The sequence below is a fragment of the Chaetodon auriga genome, chromosome 11, assembly GCF_051107435.1.
Source record: "Chaetodon auriga isolate fChaAug3 chromosome 11, fChaAug3.hap1, whole genome shotgun sequence".
Classification (NCBI taxonomy): Eukaryota; Metazoa; Chordata; class Actinopteri; order Chaetodontiformes; family Chaetodontidae; genus Chaetodon; species Chaetodon auriga.
The window spans coordinates 6,187,938-6,207,518 of record NC_135084.1 but is presented as its reverse complement, the minus strand read 5'-3'; the positions used below and the strand labels follow the sequence as shown (position 1 = coordinate 6,207,518).

The 19,581-nt window shown below is 43.5% G+C and overlaps 1 protein-coding gene across 1 annotated transcript in view; it reads left to right on the top strand.

Annotated features, from left to right (window-relative positions):
* The window catches only part of thada (THADA armadillo repeat containing), an 83,327-nt gene that overhangs the window by 44,640 nt on the left and 19,106 nt on the right, over nucleotides 1-19,581 (top strand). Inside the window, exons 30-31 of the mRNA XM_076742968.1 lie at nucleotides 7,759-7,862; nucleotides 11,991-12,073. Coding sequence (XP_076599083.1) covers nucleotides 7,759-7,862; nucleotides 11,991-12,073 — 187 coding nt within the window. The remainder of the gene's footprint in view (nucleotides 1-7,758; nucleotides 7,863-11,990; nucleotides 12,074-19,581) is intronic.

Below are 19,581 nucleotides of genomic sequence, written 5' to 3'. Positions count from 1 at the left end.
TTTGATTTGATCCCATTTAAAGTCCATTTGCTCCTATTATTAATGTAGCCTGTTACTACTTCCTGCACAATTTCCCACCAGTGGTATGGTAATAAATTTAATTAATTGTTTTTTAAATACTATAAAACTGTGAGTAGTAAAGTATCCCTGACAGAATAAACCTGAATGTCACTCTTTTTTTCTCACAATAATGGAAAACCGCACACACTCGTCTCCTATTTGATTGCCTCTGTTAGACTTTCAGTAACTTTCTTCCAAACATATCTTCTGTTCTGTGTTAAACAATAATTATATTGTCCATGTCATGTATACAATTCATATCAGAGGCTCCAAACTTTTCAATTTCTCAAGTTTTTCATTGGCTTTTAGTGCCAAATGAAAAAAGTGAGAATAAAAAAAAGTCAGTTATGATTCCAGGAAATATCCGAGTGTGACTCACACTGTAGAATACATGATTACCTCCTTGACACAGCTGCTTCTTTTTTCTCCTCAGTATGGAGTTTCATCATGACATTTGGTCCTGATAGTATTGTGCATATCTGTAGGGACCATCTGTAGCCGGGCTATAGATAGCAAGGCTATAGATAGCTAGCGTGTAGGTAGGTGTGGGCGTGATGGAGATGATGGAGGCAGATGTGTAAGGAGTCTCAGGCTGGGGGAAGCTGGGTAGGTCTGTCTTAACAGGAGCTGTAGAGCTGTATGCAGGTGAAGTGGTCTAAACATAGCAAAACAGAGATAGAGGGCTGCAGCGTACGTGTGGAGGGGAGCATCCCACACAGAGACGCTGATAGAGGAGATAGTGGCCATGCCATCATGGAGTGTGTGTAAAATACCCTACGCTCATGTGTAAGCTGAGGAGGTAAGATGTTTAGACTTCAGAAAAATGAACAGAGAAAGGGAGTGAGTGTGTATCGTGCCGTGCGTGCCTGAATGTATGCGTGTGTCTGTACGTGGACGCCACACGCTAGCGGTGTGTTTATGCTGAGATGATGAGGACATTGTGTTTAGCCTTGGGAGATGCCTAATGTATGTTAATATGCTTCATTGTGTGTGTACGTGTGTGTGTAACAGGTAGCAGATGTTTCTGCTCGAGAGAGAAATGACTTCCTCTGTTATTGTCAAAGAACAACTGTTAGTGGGCCAAGTGTGGAGCTGGGAACCATCAGAGCTACTGAGGCAGGCTGCACCACCCTGCTGCCTTTCTCACACACACAGTGAAGAGGTCTGATAACCACACACAAGAAAATACTTCCATCCAACCCCACCTCCAGTACCAGTTCATGCTTCCCAACGCTGCAGTTCTTCATTGTCGTTGTGCATAGACCTCCATTTCATAATGGTGTTACAGGCTGTGAGCAGTTCACTGATGCTTTTGTAAATAATTCATATTCTAGTAGTTGACTCTTGACCCCTTTGATGTCAGAAACATTAGCGATGTTTGGGTTTATTTTTTGGTTATGTGGTCATGTTAAGAACCTTAGTTTGTGTCAGTTTTATCAAAAAAAACCTCACAGATGATGATGACGACGATGATGACGATGATGATGATGATGATGATTGCTGATGATTACTTTTCTGTAATCATCATATTTGGCATCTTACAGAATTCTGATAACATGCATTTTCATTTTCAAACATTTTTTTGGAAGTAAACCTAATTTCTACATGTATATTATGTAATCCATCATATCACGTCAAATTCATCAATTTCTTCATTTTTAAGTAGTCCTGGTTATTCTGGAAAAAGAGAGTGGAGTATATCTGTAGAAGCAATTAAGATAATAGTCAGACATACAGTATGCCATATATGCTATGATGTATGTTTGCATGACTGATCGGTGTCCCAGCCTGTGACACTCAGCTGATGATGGTTTCCTCTCGCCACTCTTACCTCATGGGTTCAGCCCAGTGCCCAAATTCACATTGTTTGGCTCCAGTGCAGGCGTGGTCCCACCAGAACGTGGCACAGTGCACTTCCTCATGAAAAAGGTGGTTCTAGAAGCTTGGTGATATAGTGATTGCTTGCACGACTAGTAGGTGTACTACTGTGCAAGGGTGACTCTTGGGAAACCATCTAATGACAATAAGACACTTACTGTAGGTTCTCCTTTAATATCTATTGAAACAATGATAACATATTCAAGTAATGGATAAGACCGAACTAACAAATATCAGATTTTGAATGAAATGCCAAGATCAGCCTGATTTACTGGTTTAGCTTGAGGCGGTCCTGTCCTGTGTATGGCCTGATTAAGGCCCGTCTTCAGCGAAGCATCTTAAAATACACTGAAATCACTTCAATCACTCCAACTTGCCCCAAACCTCTGTTGATACAACCAGAACCAGGCTTAACAAGCCCATTGGACAGACCGGCACTAACCCAACCCGACACCGGACTCCGCTCTCGACACGCGCCAGCAACAGCCCTGGCCCACAGTGCCTGGTACAGGCCAGAAGTATTAAAGCTGTGGCCTGTGGTGGTTTGAGGAGGGCCAACTCGACGGATGTAATCCTTTGTGTATTTCCACAACAAAGGCTAAATGAGACTGAGGAGGAGGCTTGAGAATTAAGAGTATCGCAGTCTCCTTTCCTTTGGCAGCAGTGATGCGGGTGTTGTTTTCCTAAATGCATTCTTCCCTGCTCTCTTCCAATAATTATCTTTTGGTCTGCCGTTACGACGGCTGCCTTCGGCCAGTGGTCTGCCTGGGCTTTCTGAGAAAACCCTCAGGGTTGAACCAGTGAAAATGTGTGGGCCCGAAAACCCAGCCAGCCTGTTTCTAATATGACATGAGATGCATCTCATCCAGAGGGAATCCCAGGTGTTTGATCCTGGTGTCGGACATTAGCCTTGAAGTTATAACATTGTAAGCTAGCGGAGCTGCATCAGTGAGTCTGCTGTGCACTGTGCTTACAGACAAGCATCAACAGTACTTTAGGGTGGACCACTCTATGTGAGGTCCATGGCATATAAACATCACTGGGGTCCCTCTCTGTATATATATTGCATATAGATTCAGCTGAAAGTTCGGTTAGTGGACCCTGAGTTAAAATTGTTTCATTGAATAAGTATTTCTGATGTCAAGAATTCATTTCTCATGCTCACATTTAGTAGATTTTCAGAAACAGATATCCTGCAGAATCAGTTGGCCTGTAGTCTGCTGAAGTCGCCCCAGTTTGGGACCTTCTCCTCTGCTTTTAGTATCAAGAATGGAATAATGATATATTAACTTGTTTATTAGAGAAATTATGTATTGTTCAAGTCTTCCAAGTGTGATTATTTAACAGGTAATTCTGCAGATTTTGATTTAGTCATTAATCCAGTCATACACTCCATACTGTAATATTTTTCTCAGATATTTCTTTGTGGCCAGAAGGGAAGCTTCTCTCAGAGTAGATGGATCTCGTTCCAGTGCGGACCGTGGAGTTGAGTCTACATGTGTTATAAAGAGAACCGTGTAAACAGATCATTTCGTCTTTTGTTGAATGCATGAAAAAAGAAGTGCCAAGGCTCTGTCAGGGTGTAACGTCAGTTCACAGTTTGTGATGAAGAAACTTTAAGTGAACTGAGCCCTGGGTTTTGGTGGTGACACGAGCAGGAGTGATGACAAGGTGCTACTGAATGGCGCCCTTCCACACACACAGCTCACGCTTCCAGTACGAAAATACTGTCTGTACGCGTCTCTGGACATAATGAAAATAACGAGCGGCTCTCTTGGGGCTAGTTGGGATACACTCCTGCAACTCTGGACAAAAATGTAGTAACCCAGCTCTTGCATGCACACACAGACATACACACACCACTAAATTACTTGGTTGTCACACCCATGTGCATATGCATTTGTGAGGGAGTACGGCTTGGTGTCTAGAGTGCATATGTAAGCTTTGTTTGTGCAAGAGTACGAGCTATATAGAGCAAGAGAGTGTGTTTATTTCTTTTTATATTTAGCCCGTCTTTATTGGGATCTCTTTTTGCCTAATTGGGCGCGTCCACACTTTGCCTAACCTCTATCTGGTTTTATGTGAATGCCGATTTATATGTTCCTTTGTGCATGTGTTTTACTGGACTGAGCCATGAATTGGTGTGCAATTATTTGCACTTGCACTTGCTGTGTGTATCTGTGTGTGTGTGTGTGCGTGCATGCTCGCTGCAGCGTGTGGTCAGTCTGTGGTTGCGGCAGTGGGAGGGACAGCAGGGCAGGCTGATAACAGAGTCTGAAGGGACCTCACATCCACCACCACTATTTTTACCAGGCCCAAAAGAGGAGTACGGCTTTTTTGCAACACACTCAGAGAGAGACACACATACACACACACACACACAAGCAGTCTCACCAGAAAACAAGGCGCACAAATAGGTTTTGATATTTTTCATATTTAGCTCTGCCACACCAAGTTTTTTTTTTTTTTTTTTTTTAATTGCTGCTTGAAGTTGCAACACAAAGCTCAAGAGGGGGATTCATTCCGCTGCTAAGGCCACAAAGTAGAAAGAATATTAGGGAATTAAAGCTGCACTGATCAATATCTTTCTATTAATAATAGATGAAAATAGCATTCAAGCCCAATATTAGATAGTAATGCTGCTTTAAAATGAAGATTAATGAAAAACAGATCGGAGAGTATGAGTCTCCATAAAGTTGCGTAAATAATGAAGAAATTTTCTCAAGAATTGTAATTTTAAAGAATACAAAGAAACCCACATAAAATAATCTCTGCGATGAGTACGAAAGGTCAGGGCCTAACTGTGCTTTAATAAACATGGTGTAAAAAAGTGGCTTTGCAAAAGTTTATGAAGAAGGAAATGCATTCACCATGTCGGTCAGGACTCGAGGATACACACTCTGCGTTTTGGTGAGAAACACTAAATATAAACAGAAACTTTGTTTACCAGGAAAATCCACAGGGCCCCTTTAAATGTCTTAAACCTTCTTAAATTTAGTTCACTGGTAGACATTGTCAGTGTGTAGTTGTTGGATTTGAAAGATGGATGGGAGAATTCCTGAAATTTGCTGAACAAAAAAATGAGCCTGCACCAGGTCTCTGTGCTGCTGTCCTGTCATCTCCCATTCAGTTGAACTTGATCCAATCCCAGCATCTCCTCCCACATGGGGTGTAGTTCTGTACTCTGTCTTTGAGAGGAGGAACAGGGATGCAGCGTTTTCTATAAATATTCCGGTTTTCTCCACGCCGGGCTGGATTGAGCCGGTTGAGCTTCCCATGCAGGGACTTCCCAACCCGGTGGATGAGGAGTAGCTGCCGAGTGGAGGGAGAGGGAATGAAGACATGGGGCTGCGCTACTGACACTGGAACCAGTGCTGGCACTGGTGCTGCTACAAAACCAACCTTTTAATGAGCTGCCCTGTGCTTCTGAATGAGTCAACCAGTGCCACAACTGCATGTAATAGCGCTGAACACAAAGCAATCAACACAAAGCCTGCCAACAACCACTGAGAATCTCCTTTGGTTTGCAGGTTTCAACAGCGAGTAAGCAAAAAGCAGCCAAGTTAGACGATTCTGAGGAGAAGCCAGAAACTTCCACGTCACCTCAGACATGACATGTAGTAGAGTGTAATGCCAGGTCAGATGATTTGATGACCACTGAGCTAGAATTTACAGTTTTTATGTTAATACATCGTCCAAAGCTGCATTTGACGAAGACATTTCTTGTGTCTCGTCAATTTTCCTAAAAATAAAATCTCCTCACTACTCGTGCTGTCTTGGTTGGGTTTAAATGGTGACATTTCTCTGCCCTCGAAATGTTGTTTTTGGTTGCACTGTTGCAAGTTCTTGAGGCCAGAACATAGCTGAATTTTCTGATTTAAGGTTTACCAAACTTATCGCAAGTCCAACAAAATTGCCCTGCACTAAGCACCAAACCAGAGGTGATGCCACTGGTCCAACTTAGGTAATCAAGATTTTTGTAGTCTGTATTGAAACAGCAGGGTGATACGACTCTACTAGAATAATAGCTTCTCCTTTGTCATACATAAGATGTGTCAAGAGATCATTGTGTCAGTTGGTCAAATGTGTACATTTGTAGGATGAAGCTCTACGCTGGTGAGCTGTAACCTGGGAATCTGCCAAAACTGGTTGGCGGCAACAGTGAAACTACAGACACATTCTTGGATTTGTCAGTCACATGACATTTAGGCAAGTCAATAAGAAGTGAATATTTGCAGGGAATAGTTTAAGTGTGACTGATGATTTAGAACGTTTTTGACAGTGGGATCACTTGGAAATGTTCAATACTCGGTTCGGGAATCGGTTCCAGCACTGGCTCCTTGTAGGTGGAAAAGTCCTTAGAGAGTGACAGCTAGAGGAAGAAGGACCCAGGGGTGTGGAAGCTGTTTGTATGAGCCAGTGGGTGTTGCCTGGGCGTGGAGACTGCAGGAGAAGAGAAGGGGCAGGCCGGGACTCAGTGGCCAGGCTTGGTGCTACGTGGTCGGCCTGGTTTTTCCCCACGTTTCCTTCCCTGCGCAGCGTAATGAATGGCTTCCTACTGGTCTGTGGCCGTGGCCCCGGCTTAAAGAGTATACTTACCAAGGCCCAGAATACACACCCCAGCCGGCCAGCCAGCCAGCCAGCCAGCCAGCCAGCCAGCCAGCCAACCAGCCTGTGTCCTGGCCTCTGAACACTCCCAACCACCAGTCCACCTGCTACAAACTGGCTCAGTCACACACTGTCACATCAGCCACAGAGAAAAGAATGATTTCATCTTCAATGGGAAACATACGTTTTGAGAATTCTTCAATGTTTTCTCTCACCATTACATTCACTACATTCACTGCAGCTGTTTACGTATTGTTTGAAGTCACATATTTACGCCACAGGGGCGAGAGGTCCAGTGACAGGAAGGATGGTTACCTATGGCGGGCAGCGTGTTTCATGTGTGGTTAAAGGGTACTTCCCAGGGCCCAGCAGTTGTTTAGATTACTGTGCAGCATTAACATGCCTCTGGCTGTTTGACTCAACATTGTGTCCTCAAACATGATTTTTTTTTTTTTGTTGATTTTGAAGAGACTCTTGAGAGCCACCCAGTCTGAAATGTGCGATTGTTTGAGGCTGCCTGAGTCTCAAACAAGACCCAACCAGGACAAAGACATGTACTCACAGACGAGGTACAAACTCAATTTCAGTGTGATTTCCAACTTTTGCCTCACTCTGGATTAGTCCCTGTACAGGATTTTGATGAATAAACTAAACATATAAAGTATAAGTCCACATGCAGTGACTGTACAGTTACAAATCAGGCTTTCCCTCTGGAAAGGTTTGTGTCTGATCCTCACATCATCTCTCATTATCAATGTGGATACTAGATGGCTTTTTAAACAGCTGCTTCGCTCCTGTCACTGCTCACCGTCCCTCAAGAGTAATTAACCTAATGTTATATTTCCCTAAAAAATATGCAAATGTGTATAAATGATGTTACTTTAAAATGCAGTTGTGAAGTACTGGCAGTGTGATCAAACATCTATTTTCTGCACGCAGTCATCATGTCCAGCTGATCCTATCTCTGAATATATTGTGCATGATGCAGACTGACCCTGAAGGCCAGTCAGTCACAGGGAGAAATATAATATAGACAGCAAGCATATTGATACCTGCTGGCCTTTAGAGTTTTGGCACATCTTCAGACTGTGGACATTCAGGGGGAATCCACACTGATGGAGGGAGAGCACGCTCATATATAAATGTAGTAAATGATCGTTGATCGACATATACTGTGTGAATTCAGGTGTATGTGTATTTGTGTGTATGCAGGTCCTGTTTCTGCTGCGCTCCTACCAGACTGACTCACACAGACCCCTGCCAGCAGGAAATGGCATCAACGCAGCCCTCCGTCAGCGCATGTGGCTCGCTTCTCGGTAATCCTAGACACACGCGCGCACACACACACACGCATGCATACACGCAGAGATAAGCATCCCTCCCGCTCTTCCAACTGGCTCACCAGAAGAATAGCTCCTTGTCTTACCGTTCATCCCCTCCCCGGCTGTGTCCGCTTCATGTCCTGCCCAGGCTTCCATTTCAAAGAGACCGCTTGCTGTCCCATCCGCAGCCCCCCCCCCTCTCCTCCTCATCTCCCCCTTCTACCTCTGGCCCTCTCACCCAAGATCGAGGCCTCAAGATGGGGCACAGATTACCCTGTGGGCCCCCTCCTGCCTGGCTGAGGTCAGGCCTGGGTCTCCAGTCTCTCCCCATGCTGCGGCCTGCACCAGATAGTACAGGGTCGCTGGGTTAGCAACACTAGCCCTGCTAGCTTCGCTTGGTTACACTGATGAGCCTTTATTAAGATGACGAGGTGAATTCTTGCTCACCAGAGCGCGCCCACCGTCTGTCCGTTTGATCATGCAGCGCCGCAGAGCCCGGCGCCCAGATCTAAGGACAACACAGGTCAGAGCATCTCTGTTTTTGGAAAAAGAAAACCTCCTCTCTCTTCCAGAACACCACTAATTTGAAGCGGCCACCTTCCAAAAAGGATGGAATGCATTGTTCGTCTGCTCTGAGTCAGTGTTGGGTTTTGGCCTCACACCGTCTTTGCGTTGTGTCATTTTGGACTTTTTCTGGCTCCAAGAGGGTGTCAACGCTGTAAAGATGACTGCAGACACTCATGTAGCTCGCTACAGTTGACTTTGGCTTTGTGGTGGTACATGAGGCCCAGTACCAGCCTATTAAAGCCTCTCCAGTGTATTGTTTGGATTGTGATCTAATGATTCATTTCCTTACAGCCTCTTTTATAATGTTACCTCACATTCATACACACATAAACACAGTCAACCCACTTCACAGGACTCATCCCTGCCCAAATCTGTTCTCACTTAAGCCACACACACACACACACACACACACCACACACACCCCTCTCTCTTCCCATGCTCTGTCACGTGTATTGTGTATGTGTGTGTGAAGTGTGTAGAGGATTTTGTGTGGGGGCGTGTGTCTTATTAATATCTGAGTGATGAAAACGTGACATCAAGCTCACACACTGTCTCCCTTGTTTTCACACACACACTTGTGGGCTTTCACAGTGCTGTGGTTAGACCCTGGATTGAACACACACACACACACACACACACACACACACACACACACACTTCACACTGCCCCCGCATGCTGACTCATTTACACACAAGCCATAGGAAGATATAACACATTTATGATAGCCCTCACAAATAACATAACAGTAATCACTCTATAATACACGATGACTGTTGTGAAACCAGAGTCTTCAGAAGAAATAATTACAACTGTTTCCTCTTTTCCAGCTTTTGCTTGTGTGTGTGTGTGTGTGTGTGTGTAAACTGTATGAGAATTAATGAAATCTGTGATCGTACAGCTGCGGGCATCTCATGTGATGGTCCCACACTTTGAGGGTTTAGGCTTTAAGGACTCACCAAAAATGAAAACACACACAAACAAACATCACTGTCCTATTGAGCATCTTCTGTTGTACAGAAATGCTGTTGGCCAGCTGTACAGTGACTTTTTGTTTTAGAGGCTGACATTTAAATGACTCTCGTCTATTGTCCAAACGCATGCAGTAACTAACAGGAATAATGCTGAAACCACCGGCCAAGCAATGATTTTACTTTTGTATTTATTTCATCTTTAATTAACAAGATATATTTCATTGTGATGACAAATCATTTTTTCCAACTGCCCTGCCCAGAGTAGCTGGCAGACCTGTAACCATCAATTGCAGGTAATTAAAATAAGACCAATAGAATAAATGTGCCACAAAATCAAAATGAAAACAATAAAAAATAAATAAATAAATAAAAAATCTAAGAGCAGAAGAATAACAGGCGCCAATCTAAAGCACTTAGTGGAACATCCAGGTTCTAAAATATTCCAAAACATCAGAAACCGGAATTAGAGCTGCAGTAGGTAAAATGGAGGAGAGAGCAGACTTAGCCTGAAAATTTGAACCAACACAAGTTTCACGTCACTCCCCCTCCCTCTCCGCTGCACTCATGCCCTGCCTCCAAGCCCCTCCTCCCTGCAGCGTCTGCGCGGCTGCCGTGACAACCAGTAACGTTAGCCTTAGCATCGGAAACAAGCTAACTCTGCCCAGTCGCTACATCACAGTCACTAACATACCGTACGCGCTGCAGAGTGTTACTGTAACAATCACCATATTAGCTTTATGGTTATTTGTTATCTTAGCCGTATATGCTGTCATTGGCAGCGGCGGTATGGGCAGTTTCTCCTTTGCAGGTGGCTGTTGCTCCGCCATAGCTTGAGTGAGCTTGAGCTGTGAGTAGTGATTGACAGATGTCAGACACTCCCTCAGACGCTCCTCTGGCTCTGATTGGTTGTTTTGTGTCAGGCGCGGTGGATTCTTGCAAATCGCAGTAGGGGCAGTAGGTGGGACAAATGGAGCCGTTTTTTTTTTTTTTCAAAGATTACATGTTTGATGTACTGCTGTCTGGGCATAGGGACAGTTTTAGCAAATATGACAAAAAATTACTTTTATACAAGTTACCAACTGCAGCTTTAAAATCATTAATTAAGTGTCAGTCATCTAAAGTTTCTGCCTCCAGCTTCTCAAATGTGATGATTATCTGGTTTTTCCTCTTTTCTGTTGTTGAAAATGGAATGTTTTGGACTATTGCTCACAGATTTTAAAGACATAATCTTTGGCTTAGATAATTTTTTTCACCATTTTCTGGCATTTTGTCAACTCAATGATTGACTCTGTTCAACATAAATAATAAACAGGTCTCTTAATTCTGAACATAACCAGGACGGTTTGGTTGCTTCCAGAATCAGACTTGTCTGCTCTCTTGCTGTGATGAGCCTGATCACCAGTCTGCACAATATGTGTCATGATAAATAATTTAATGAGTGATGTCTGAATTCCATCTAGCTGCTTCAGCTTCAGTGTTCTGGTATGCACTGTCATGGTTTACCGGGTCACTTGAGCAGAACAGAGCCATCGTCATGTTATTAGTTATTAGTAACACCTTTGTCTCTTCTAGTGTCACAAGTTCAGGTTTGACTGCTGGCACACACACAGTATGTAGAATGTAGACTGGGGGCATGTCACACGCATGCACAGCTTTAAATTAACACTGAGAGGTGTTTCTGATATTACACTATGTCCGACCCATTTATATCAATGAGGGCAGAGTAAATAAGCTCACTGTTTGATACAGCTCAACAGCTGCACAAACTGCATCCTCCAGAGTGGCTGTGCATGTGACTGAACGCCTCTCTGAAGCAGTCTCAGCATAAACATTAGGACCTTCATGAAGGGAGGATTTATTTATTAGTTCTAGGTACATGTACCCGATTGGAACCATTGTTTTCAGCTCATTGTTTGCAATTATATTATGATATTTTGTGAAGTTTCACGTTTTATTTGATGGGTTTTTTAGTATGTTCAACTCAACCCAACCCGATGTCGGAAATGAAATCGTAGGCACACAAAGCTTATGATATACACCTAGCTGCACATAAAAACACACCTTGTATTGAGGCTCACTGAGATTGCACACAAAACACTGGATCTTAAAAATATAGAGTTTTATGTCAATGAAATATTGATGGTAGTTGCTCTGGGGAAAAAACTAGTAAGTGTAACTTGAGTCAACTTTTATTTAGAGTCCGAATAAACTTTCATGCTCTTAAAATACCCGATTTTACTGTCACAGTGATGAGCCTGAGGGGCATGAGCTCAGGCATAGAGATCCCATTGATATGCATCAAAAGCAAAAGTGTCACTGAGTTCCAAATGTCCAATGACCCACATTCATCTATGATCTTACTTCGGAATAGACTGGAGGCTGCAGTATTATCTCTTTCCCTTGAGGTGGTTGAGGAACATTTAAGCAGAGTGATTACTATAAAAGGTTCTTAAGAACAAACTTAGTGTGTCTTTCTGAGGTCAAACTGATTTTCTTCAGTTCTCTGTGCTGGATCAAAGGCAAAGCTGATTATCCAAGGTTCATCAAAGAAACACCATTTTTGTTTTTTTCCTCTCTATTCAGACAAAATAGCTGCGTGGTGACCAGAGGAGCCTTTCTGGATGTGTTGGTGTGCCTGTGTGGGCCCAAGATCAGTCTCCTTCATGGTGAGTAAATAATGTGGGGGTCGCTGCATTTGAGGGCCTGGAACAGGACAGAAATACTACTCTTCTTCACTTTCTTATATATCAAGGAGAACCCATGCACCCACATGGTCATGTCCATTTGGGTCACATGGTTACATGAGCTTCCATAACTACACTGTAGACAGATTAGACAGATGGCTTAAGATCACTATCCTGACCAATCAAGATGAAACAGTACTTTATGTTTTGAACACATACTAAAAATCACATATCTACCATCGTAAAATCCTGTGATTGGTCTGTTTTGCTTTCCCGTCTCACACAGACCAAACCAGAGTTCACCTGGAAGCAGACTGAGACCTTTTGCAGTTGTTTAGTCTGCACCAGATTTCAGCTGACATTTCTCACACGAGCCCAAACAAACCGAACCAACAGGCCGACACAGCAGAGGTCATGTGATCTGCACCAGACAAGCGTGGAAGAACCCCAGTAGATGGAATATTTCTAGTCTTTCTAGTCTAATTCTAGTCGTGCCAACACATTGAACAGGACCACAAAGACAGGTCCTGTAACATCACCACAATGTTAGCTAAATGTTACATTACACAGCTGTCCTTAAAATGGTCCTTTGAGTACAAAATACTCACAAAACCGCATCTTTATGGAGGAATATATACAATATATCTTCAAAGATCTTTATGTACTTAAATTAAGTACAGTAAAGAAGAAAATTCACCAGATAAGAACTGATACATTTAGGGTAATAAGTTACCATACAATGATATTTATGCTACTATTCAATAGTAATTATACTAATATGAATACTACATGTAATGAGGACTTAATAGTGACTTTCTTTTATTACATTAGTAGATTTTACTGTATATCGAAGTCTCATATTGAGTGGTAAACACTAGAATGTTGTTGATCTTGAACGCGGTTTTGAAAAAGTTTGTTTTCACCCTTGTTTTCCTCTTGATCGTGATTTAGATGCTCTTTTGCTGATGCCAGCCAGTTGCTGGGGAGTTTATCTGCTCAGTAAACAGCAACTGCGTGCCCTCCATTTGCTGTGAATTTATACTTCTGAACAGGCAACCCTGCAGCGTTTGCTGGCGAGGCTGTCCGCTGCTCTCTCCATTTAGACTGATTGTTGACAGAAGTCAGCTTCATGTCTCGGGCAGTTCAGAGAAGCCCCCTGAGGTGTGTGTGTGTGTGTGTGTGTGTGTGTGTGTGTGTGTGTGTGTGTCTATGTCTGTGTACGTGGTGCGGTTGTGTGCACATGTGCGCAGGCCGGTGGGGGTCTCCGCAGTGGAGGAATGTGAAACTGAAGGCGAGCGATCTCTGACAGATGGTGGGATTGTGCCTATGACCCAGTTTGTGTTGGAGTGCTGTACAGAGAGGAAAAAAAGGGAGAGGCGGGGGAGGCACTTATGTTTTCGGTTGGCCATGTGCTGAACACATGTTCGTCTTGACAGTGGAAATACCGAGGATTTCTCAAAACAAGCCTGTAGATCGAGGACCCGGCCTGGCCCGACTTGGCTCTCCTCCTTACATAACTAAATAAGCTCCCTCTAGCTTACACACCTCTAATGCCTCTCTATTATTATCATAAGTCTGTCTTTGGCTTCATTTCTCAGCCCCTCCGTGGTGGTGTGTGAGGCCTCCGCTGGTCTGTCTTTCTACTTCTTATTTCCAATCCCTCACCTTTTTTCCCCTTGTGTAATTGCACTTTTCAGACAAATCAGATGTTGAGTTAAAGAGCCACAGGTTGGGCGAGTTCACATGAAAGCGGCAGGCTCTTAAGAGGGCCTGGCACCAGGGGTAGAGGGGCGAACAATTGGCTTTTTCAATATTGCTTCTCTTTTTTCCCCTTTTAACTGGCACCCTGTATTAAGTTGGAACTTTGCATTTACCAGCCAGTTCCTCTCGGCTCTGAACACAGGTCTTTGTGCATGTGTGCGTTAGTGTGCGTTCGCACACATTTCTCTGCCCTGGCCCTTTGATCCATGCAGACTCATAAAAAAGCCCCCACTGTCCATTGCTTCATCTCAACCTCCGCCAGCCCTCTGTTTCTTTGCTTTCCAGCCATGCCAGTAAAAGGAGCTGAAACGTTTGGTGAGAGGAAGGTGGAGGAAACGAGGAAAAAGGAGACGCAAATAAGTCGTGTTTCCATCAACGTATTTTTATGCGCTTTTTGTAGAACAAGGACCGATTTAGTGTTTTTTCTCGCATTAGGAAGACATTTCTTCATGGCCTTTACAGCCGCCATTAACGCTCTCAGTGTTCATACATGTACGGCATGTGAGTGTTGTATTAAGATAGCCTTGGAAATATCCAAACCTATCCTTTAAATTCAATCTGTCTCATAAAAAAGCATGTTACCATAATTAGACTTCTAGCAACTTTAGCACAAGAGATTGATGTTCATCTCTGACATCTTGGTAAGCCATGTAGTTCCATATTTGGACACTCGTACCCATTTAACTTTTTGGGCTTTTTTGAGGCGGAATTATGCACCAACCGCTGCAAGAGAAGAAGTTTGTGTTCCTCCTCCTTTCATGAAATACTACAGTCCGCACATTACACCCTTTAGAACCATGGTTCCCAACTTGGGGTCAGGACCCCGAAAAGGGTTGCGAGATACATCCGAGGGATGACGAAGAGGGGAAAAAACAATTCTGCCTAAAAATGATTAAGTCGTTTCAGACTTTTCTCCGTTAATGTTGAATGATTTGACATTATCAGATCCACATGCAGACTGTGACGACGGGTCACAAAAAGGCTTTGCTCGGTTTTAGAGCCTCAAAAGCCAAAACAGTTCACATTTTGGCTCAGTAGAGAGCAGAGCTTCACTGTGGAGCTTTCCTTTGCTCTCCATTGTCCCTCCTGTGGATGCACTGCTTTTGTCATATAGTTTTTGGCCAACATTCTGCAGTATTATTTAACAGTAACGTGGCCTGTAAAGTAGTAAAACTTCTTCATGAATTTAGGAATCTAACAGCTACTGTGGGTGACAGACAAGGTCGTCATTTTCTGGCTTGCTTTTATTTATAACACTTAGACACTTTTAGGACAACGAGCAGCCTATAAACACACCCGTATGTATATCTAGGGACCAAGCTTTTAGGGTAAATTAGAGGGAGGGACCTCAGCAAATTGTAAAGCTCCATCAGCATGAGAAGGAGGTCAGCTCTCACATTGTGTCACACACACACACACACACACACACACACACACACGTAGCGTCTGGGGTTTGTTTTTCACAGTTTGGGTAATGATGGTGGGAGCTGATGTGAAATCCAGCTGTGTGCTTGCATGGGACAGCATGTGGAAGCTGAAGTTCTCGCTCGTCACAGCGAAGCGCCGTCACTGCCAGCTTTCAGCGGGCTATGGACGCTGCTAATGGAGGACCGGTGAGCTAACTGGCACACACACACACACACGCAAACACACACACATTTACATCAAATCCAGTTTTGGTGCTACATCAGTACAAACCAAACTCTTCATTTACTCAACATGACACACACGCACACTTACAGATAGCATCATCACCAGTGCTCAAGCATTGCATAACACGCTGGAACGTCACACGTGGTCTTTCACTCTGCGTCTGACTGTGTCCCAGTGACACCTCTTTAAAAGCACGGTGTTAAAATGCTGGTGTTATTGGAGTGGACTTGGCTGCTCGGTCACAGTTTAGTTTGGATTATGAAGTGTTCTCTGGACCATCGCTGGCCCTCCGTCCTCCATCAGGACCCATCATACCCTAAAGCACCAACTGTAAGGTCGGAGCAGGTTCATTTAAACCAGATGTCGTGGTTACATTTAGTTTCAATATTTGACCTGCTCCACATAAACCTTTACACAGGTTAGCTCAAATATGCCCTGAACATAAAACCTACAGATCCTATGAATCTAGTTCTCTAAAGAATGACTTCATAGAGAGCGTTTTCGTTTTCCCCACATGTGTTATTTACCTGTTTGGTGGATCATCTTCATACACTTTCAAAGTTCTGCAGTTCAACAACTGCATCTCCATGTTGTACGTCTGTAACTCGATGTTATGGCTGCTTCTTTCAGGTCTCAGGTTTCTTCACTAAAACATGACAACTGCACAGTGGAAATCAGCACAACCACTGACCAAAACCAAGCCTGACTTCTGTCCATGTTTTGATTCCAGGAAGGTTGTAGAGTGACCCTGATGCATATTTGTGCTTGTGCTCGACAGGAGTGGTATGGCTAGCAATGACACTGGATCACACGTATCAGCTTCCCTCTTCTCTCAGTTTGTGGGACTAAAAATGTTGCATGTGCATTGCAACATGTCCCTCTAGACATGAATGTGACTATCCACCATAAGCTTTGTAAACTTTGGTTGTTCTGTAAATCAGTCAAGGAGTAAATCAGTTCAGTTCCAGTAATGAGTTGGCCACAAACCAAAGCAAAGTTGAAATAGTTTGTCAGTTTGTCACTTAACAGAAAGTTAATTTGGCATTTGAATTTTGATTATTGGGTATAGATTTCCTGTTTTACTTGGGTTTATTTGATGGTAAATTGAATATTTTTGACTTCTGGACTGTTGAGAGGACAGAACAAACACTTTGAAGATGTGGCCTGGGCTTTGGAAAAACAGGATTTCCTTTATTCTTGGAAGTGATTAGTGATGATTGATGACCAGCTGACCTTGCTATCCACAGAGCCACATTAGCGTCCTCTTCATCCTCACACTTGGTTTTGGCCACATCTTTAGTAGTTTTATACATCTGTGAAACAGCATTTAGAGCAATAACACATAAACTCTCCTCCGAGATCTGCACTAACATTTATTAACACGCCAGTCTGAACGGTCTCAATGCTTCGCTCACGTTGTAATCCACTGAGCCAGGCCTCATCCGAGAGTATCCCGAAATATCAAACAATAATCACAATTTAATGGAGTCTGGACGTAGCCCAGCTGCAGGTTTGCTCACGGGCAGCATAAAGAGACACAAGTGCTGTAGACACAGATTAAAATAAACACAGCTGTGGGAGAACAATGGCTGTTTATGATCAGACATGAAAAATCACATTGAAATGGCCCTCGTAGGAACGCCTTTCATTTGCTGAGGGAATGCCTGAGTACTCCCCCCTCCTCCACAGACTCTATTTTAATAGAGGTCATCATAAAAAACAGCTTCGCATCCTGACTAATGATGTTTTTCCTCTTTCTCTTTCTTAGTCTCTGATTTCCTCCTGCATTTGCTCTTTTTCCTCTTTCCTTCACTTTTTGTTTTCTTTCTTTCGTTCTGCCTTTCTTTTTCTCTCTGTCTTTAATGAGTGCATTTGGAGTCAGTTGAAAGAAAGTATTTTTTTTGGGGAGGGGGGGCCTCCTTGCTTCTTGATTTGCTTCCCTTTAATGTTTGTTTAAGCTCTGGCGGGTGTGCGATGGTTTTGTGTATCTTTGTGTGAGAGTCAGGTATAAATCAGGACAGTTGAATGCACGAGTGTGTGACGAGATAGTGGCAGCATGCTGTTCCTACAACTCTTTGACACACACACACACACACACACACACACTCCATGTGTCTCTCCTCCACCATGACAGACAGCCGTTTTCCCTTTGACACGCTCACATTCTCCTTCAGTCATCCTCCTCTCTCCGCTCCCTTCATCATCGGTGTCATTACTGTGCCCCTACCCCCCATTAAAACCATTAGGGTATGCTTATTTGGCCCAAGACCCCCCTTTGAGGATCAGGTTCCATAGTAACCTGGCCTGTCTCCACGGTAACCTGGCCCATCTCTGGAGGAATGCGGCATTTCCCGCTCTTTTGTCAGGCCACGTTTTGAGTGGCGCAGCAGGCCCAGATTGAGTTGCACCGGGTTTCATAAGCATTCTGTGTGTGTGTGTGTGTGTGTGTGTGTGTGTGTGTGTGTGTGTGTGTGTGTGTGCGCACGCGCATGCGCATGTGCTTATGTGCGTGTGTTAAACTAATTGAGTTGGCTGTCAAAGCAGGGTCTGTGTGGAGTCTTGGAGCAGTACTGTAGGGAGGAGCACAGCTTTAGAACGGCATTGGGTTACTCTATAGTTGCCCTGCCTCGGGATTATGCTTATATTTCAGAGGAAATGCATGTGTGTGTGCACGTGTGTGTTTATTTGCGTGTCCATCGCTCCCCGATGGTGTATGTTCACAGGTGGCTGGCTTGGCACAGCCGTGGGCATTTCCAAACAGACACTGACGCAGCCTTTCCTATAAAAGTCAAAATAGAAAGGACCAGAGGACGCTGGCTTCTTCAGGCTGGCCTGTTGTCTGCATCTGTTTGCTGCACAAAGGACTGTGTGTGTGTTTGTTTAGCTTGCAGAGACATTGGACTGGATACATCTACAGACGTTAAGCCACCGGGAATATTTCAATAAACTTAGATGGTACAATTTTAGAAATACTTGGCAAGGCGTAATATAGTCAAGATGAGCTAGAACTGCGTTAATCCTCAGGGAAGATTCAGCTTCAGTAGGATTCAAAAGAAAATCACTGATTTTCAGTTTTCTTTTGTAAACAGAACAGAGAGCAGCGTAGTTTCAGCTCTTTTCGGACATGGAATGCATAATCTATCTGTTAAAGTAATGGCTTTTTGGCATTCAGATGTAGTTCTCCATTACGCACAGTAAATGCTTCATGATGTCTCCATTCAAATGTGACTGACGCACTGTGGATTGAGCTGTACTGCCGAGCAGTATTTGGCACCTGGTGCATGAGAGGTAGCTCTGACAGTACTCTGGTGAATAGGAAAAGCAAGAGGAGTGCTTTCATCAGTGATGGACTTTGATTGGCTGTTTATCTCCATGACTTAATTAATGGTCATGGTGATCATGAGGGACGATCAGTCGTATAGACCCCTCCGTCAATTTCCTCTTCAGTGTCATTATTTATTTAATAGAATGTGGGAATCTGCTGCCTGTTGTATACAATCTGATAGTGACATTGACAAGATATTAGTGTGTGATACTGATTTAATTGTTCTTTGCGCCTGTAAATGTAGAAATCATGGCGGACCTTGGTGGCCAACCATGAACGGCCCCTAAACCCTTATCACATGTCATTCCTCCGTCTCTCTCTGCCCTCTTTTCCTGTCTTCTCTCTACTGTTGCCTCTCTAAGAAAGGCAGACAGTGTCCAAAAATGTGGAAAAATAGACAGCATGAAAACCCATTTTTCTAGACTGATCTGATCAGACTGCTCCTCAGCAGCAAAATGAATGAACTGCGGCTCATTTACAATATTTCTTGGTTCATTATAGTGATGTCGCTCAATATTAAATGACAGATTTATGACATGATGATTAGTATCAGCAGATGAATATTAGATAGCTTATGAATGGATGGCAGTGTCTCTTGAAATGATTCTTGACGTAGACAGGAGATTTCAGTGGAGCCAACATGTTTTTCCGTGCAGCTTCTTTAAGTTTGTTTCACGCTGTTTTAAAAAAGGAGGCAAAAGATCAAATGCTCAGATATTAGATAGGTTTGTGTTTGTGTCACCATTCTAAA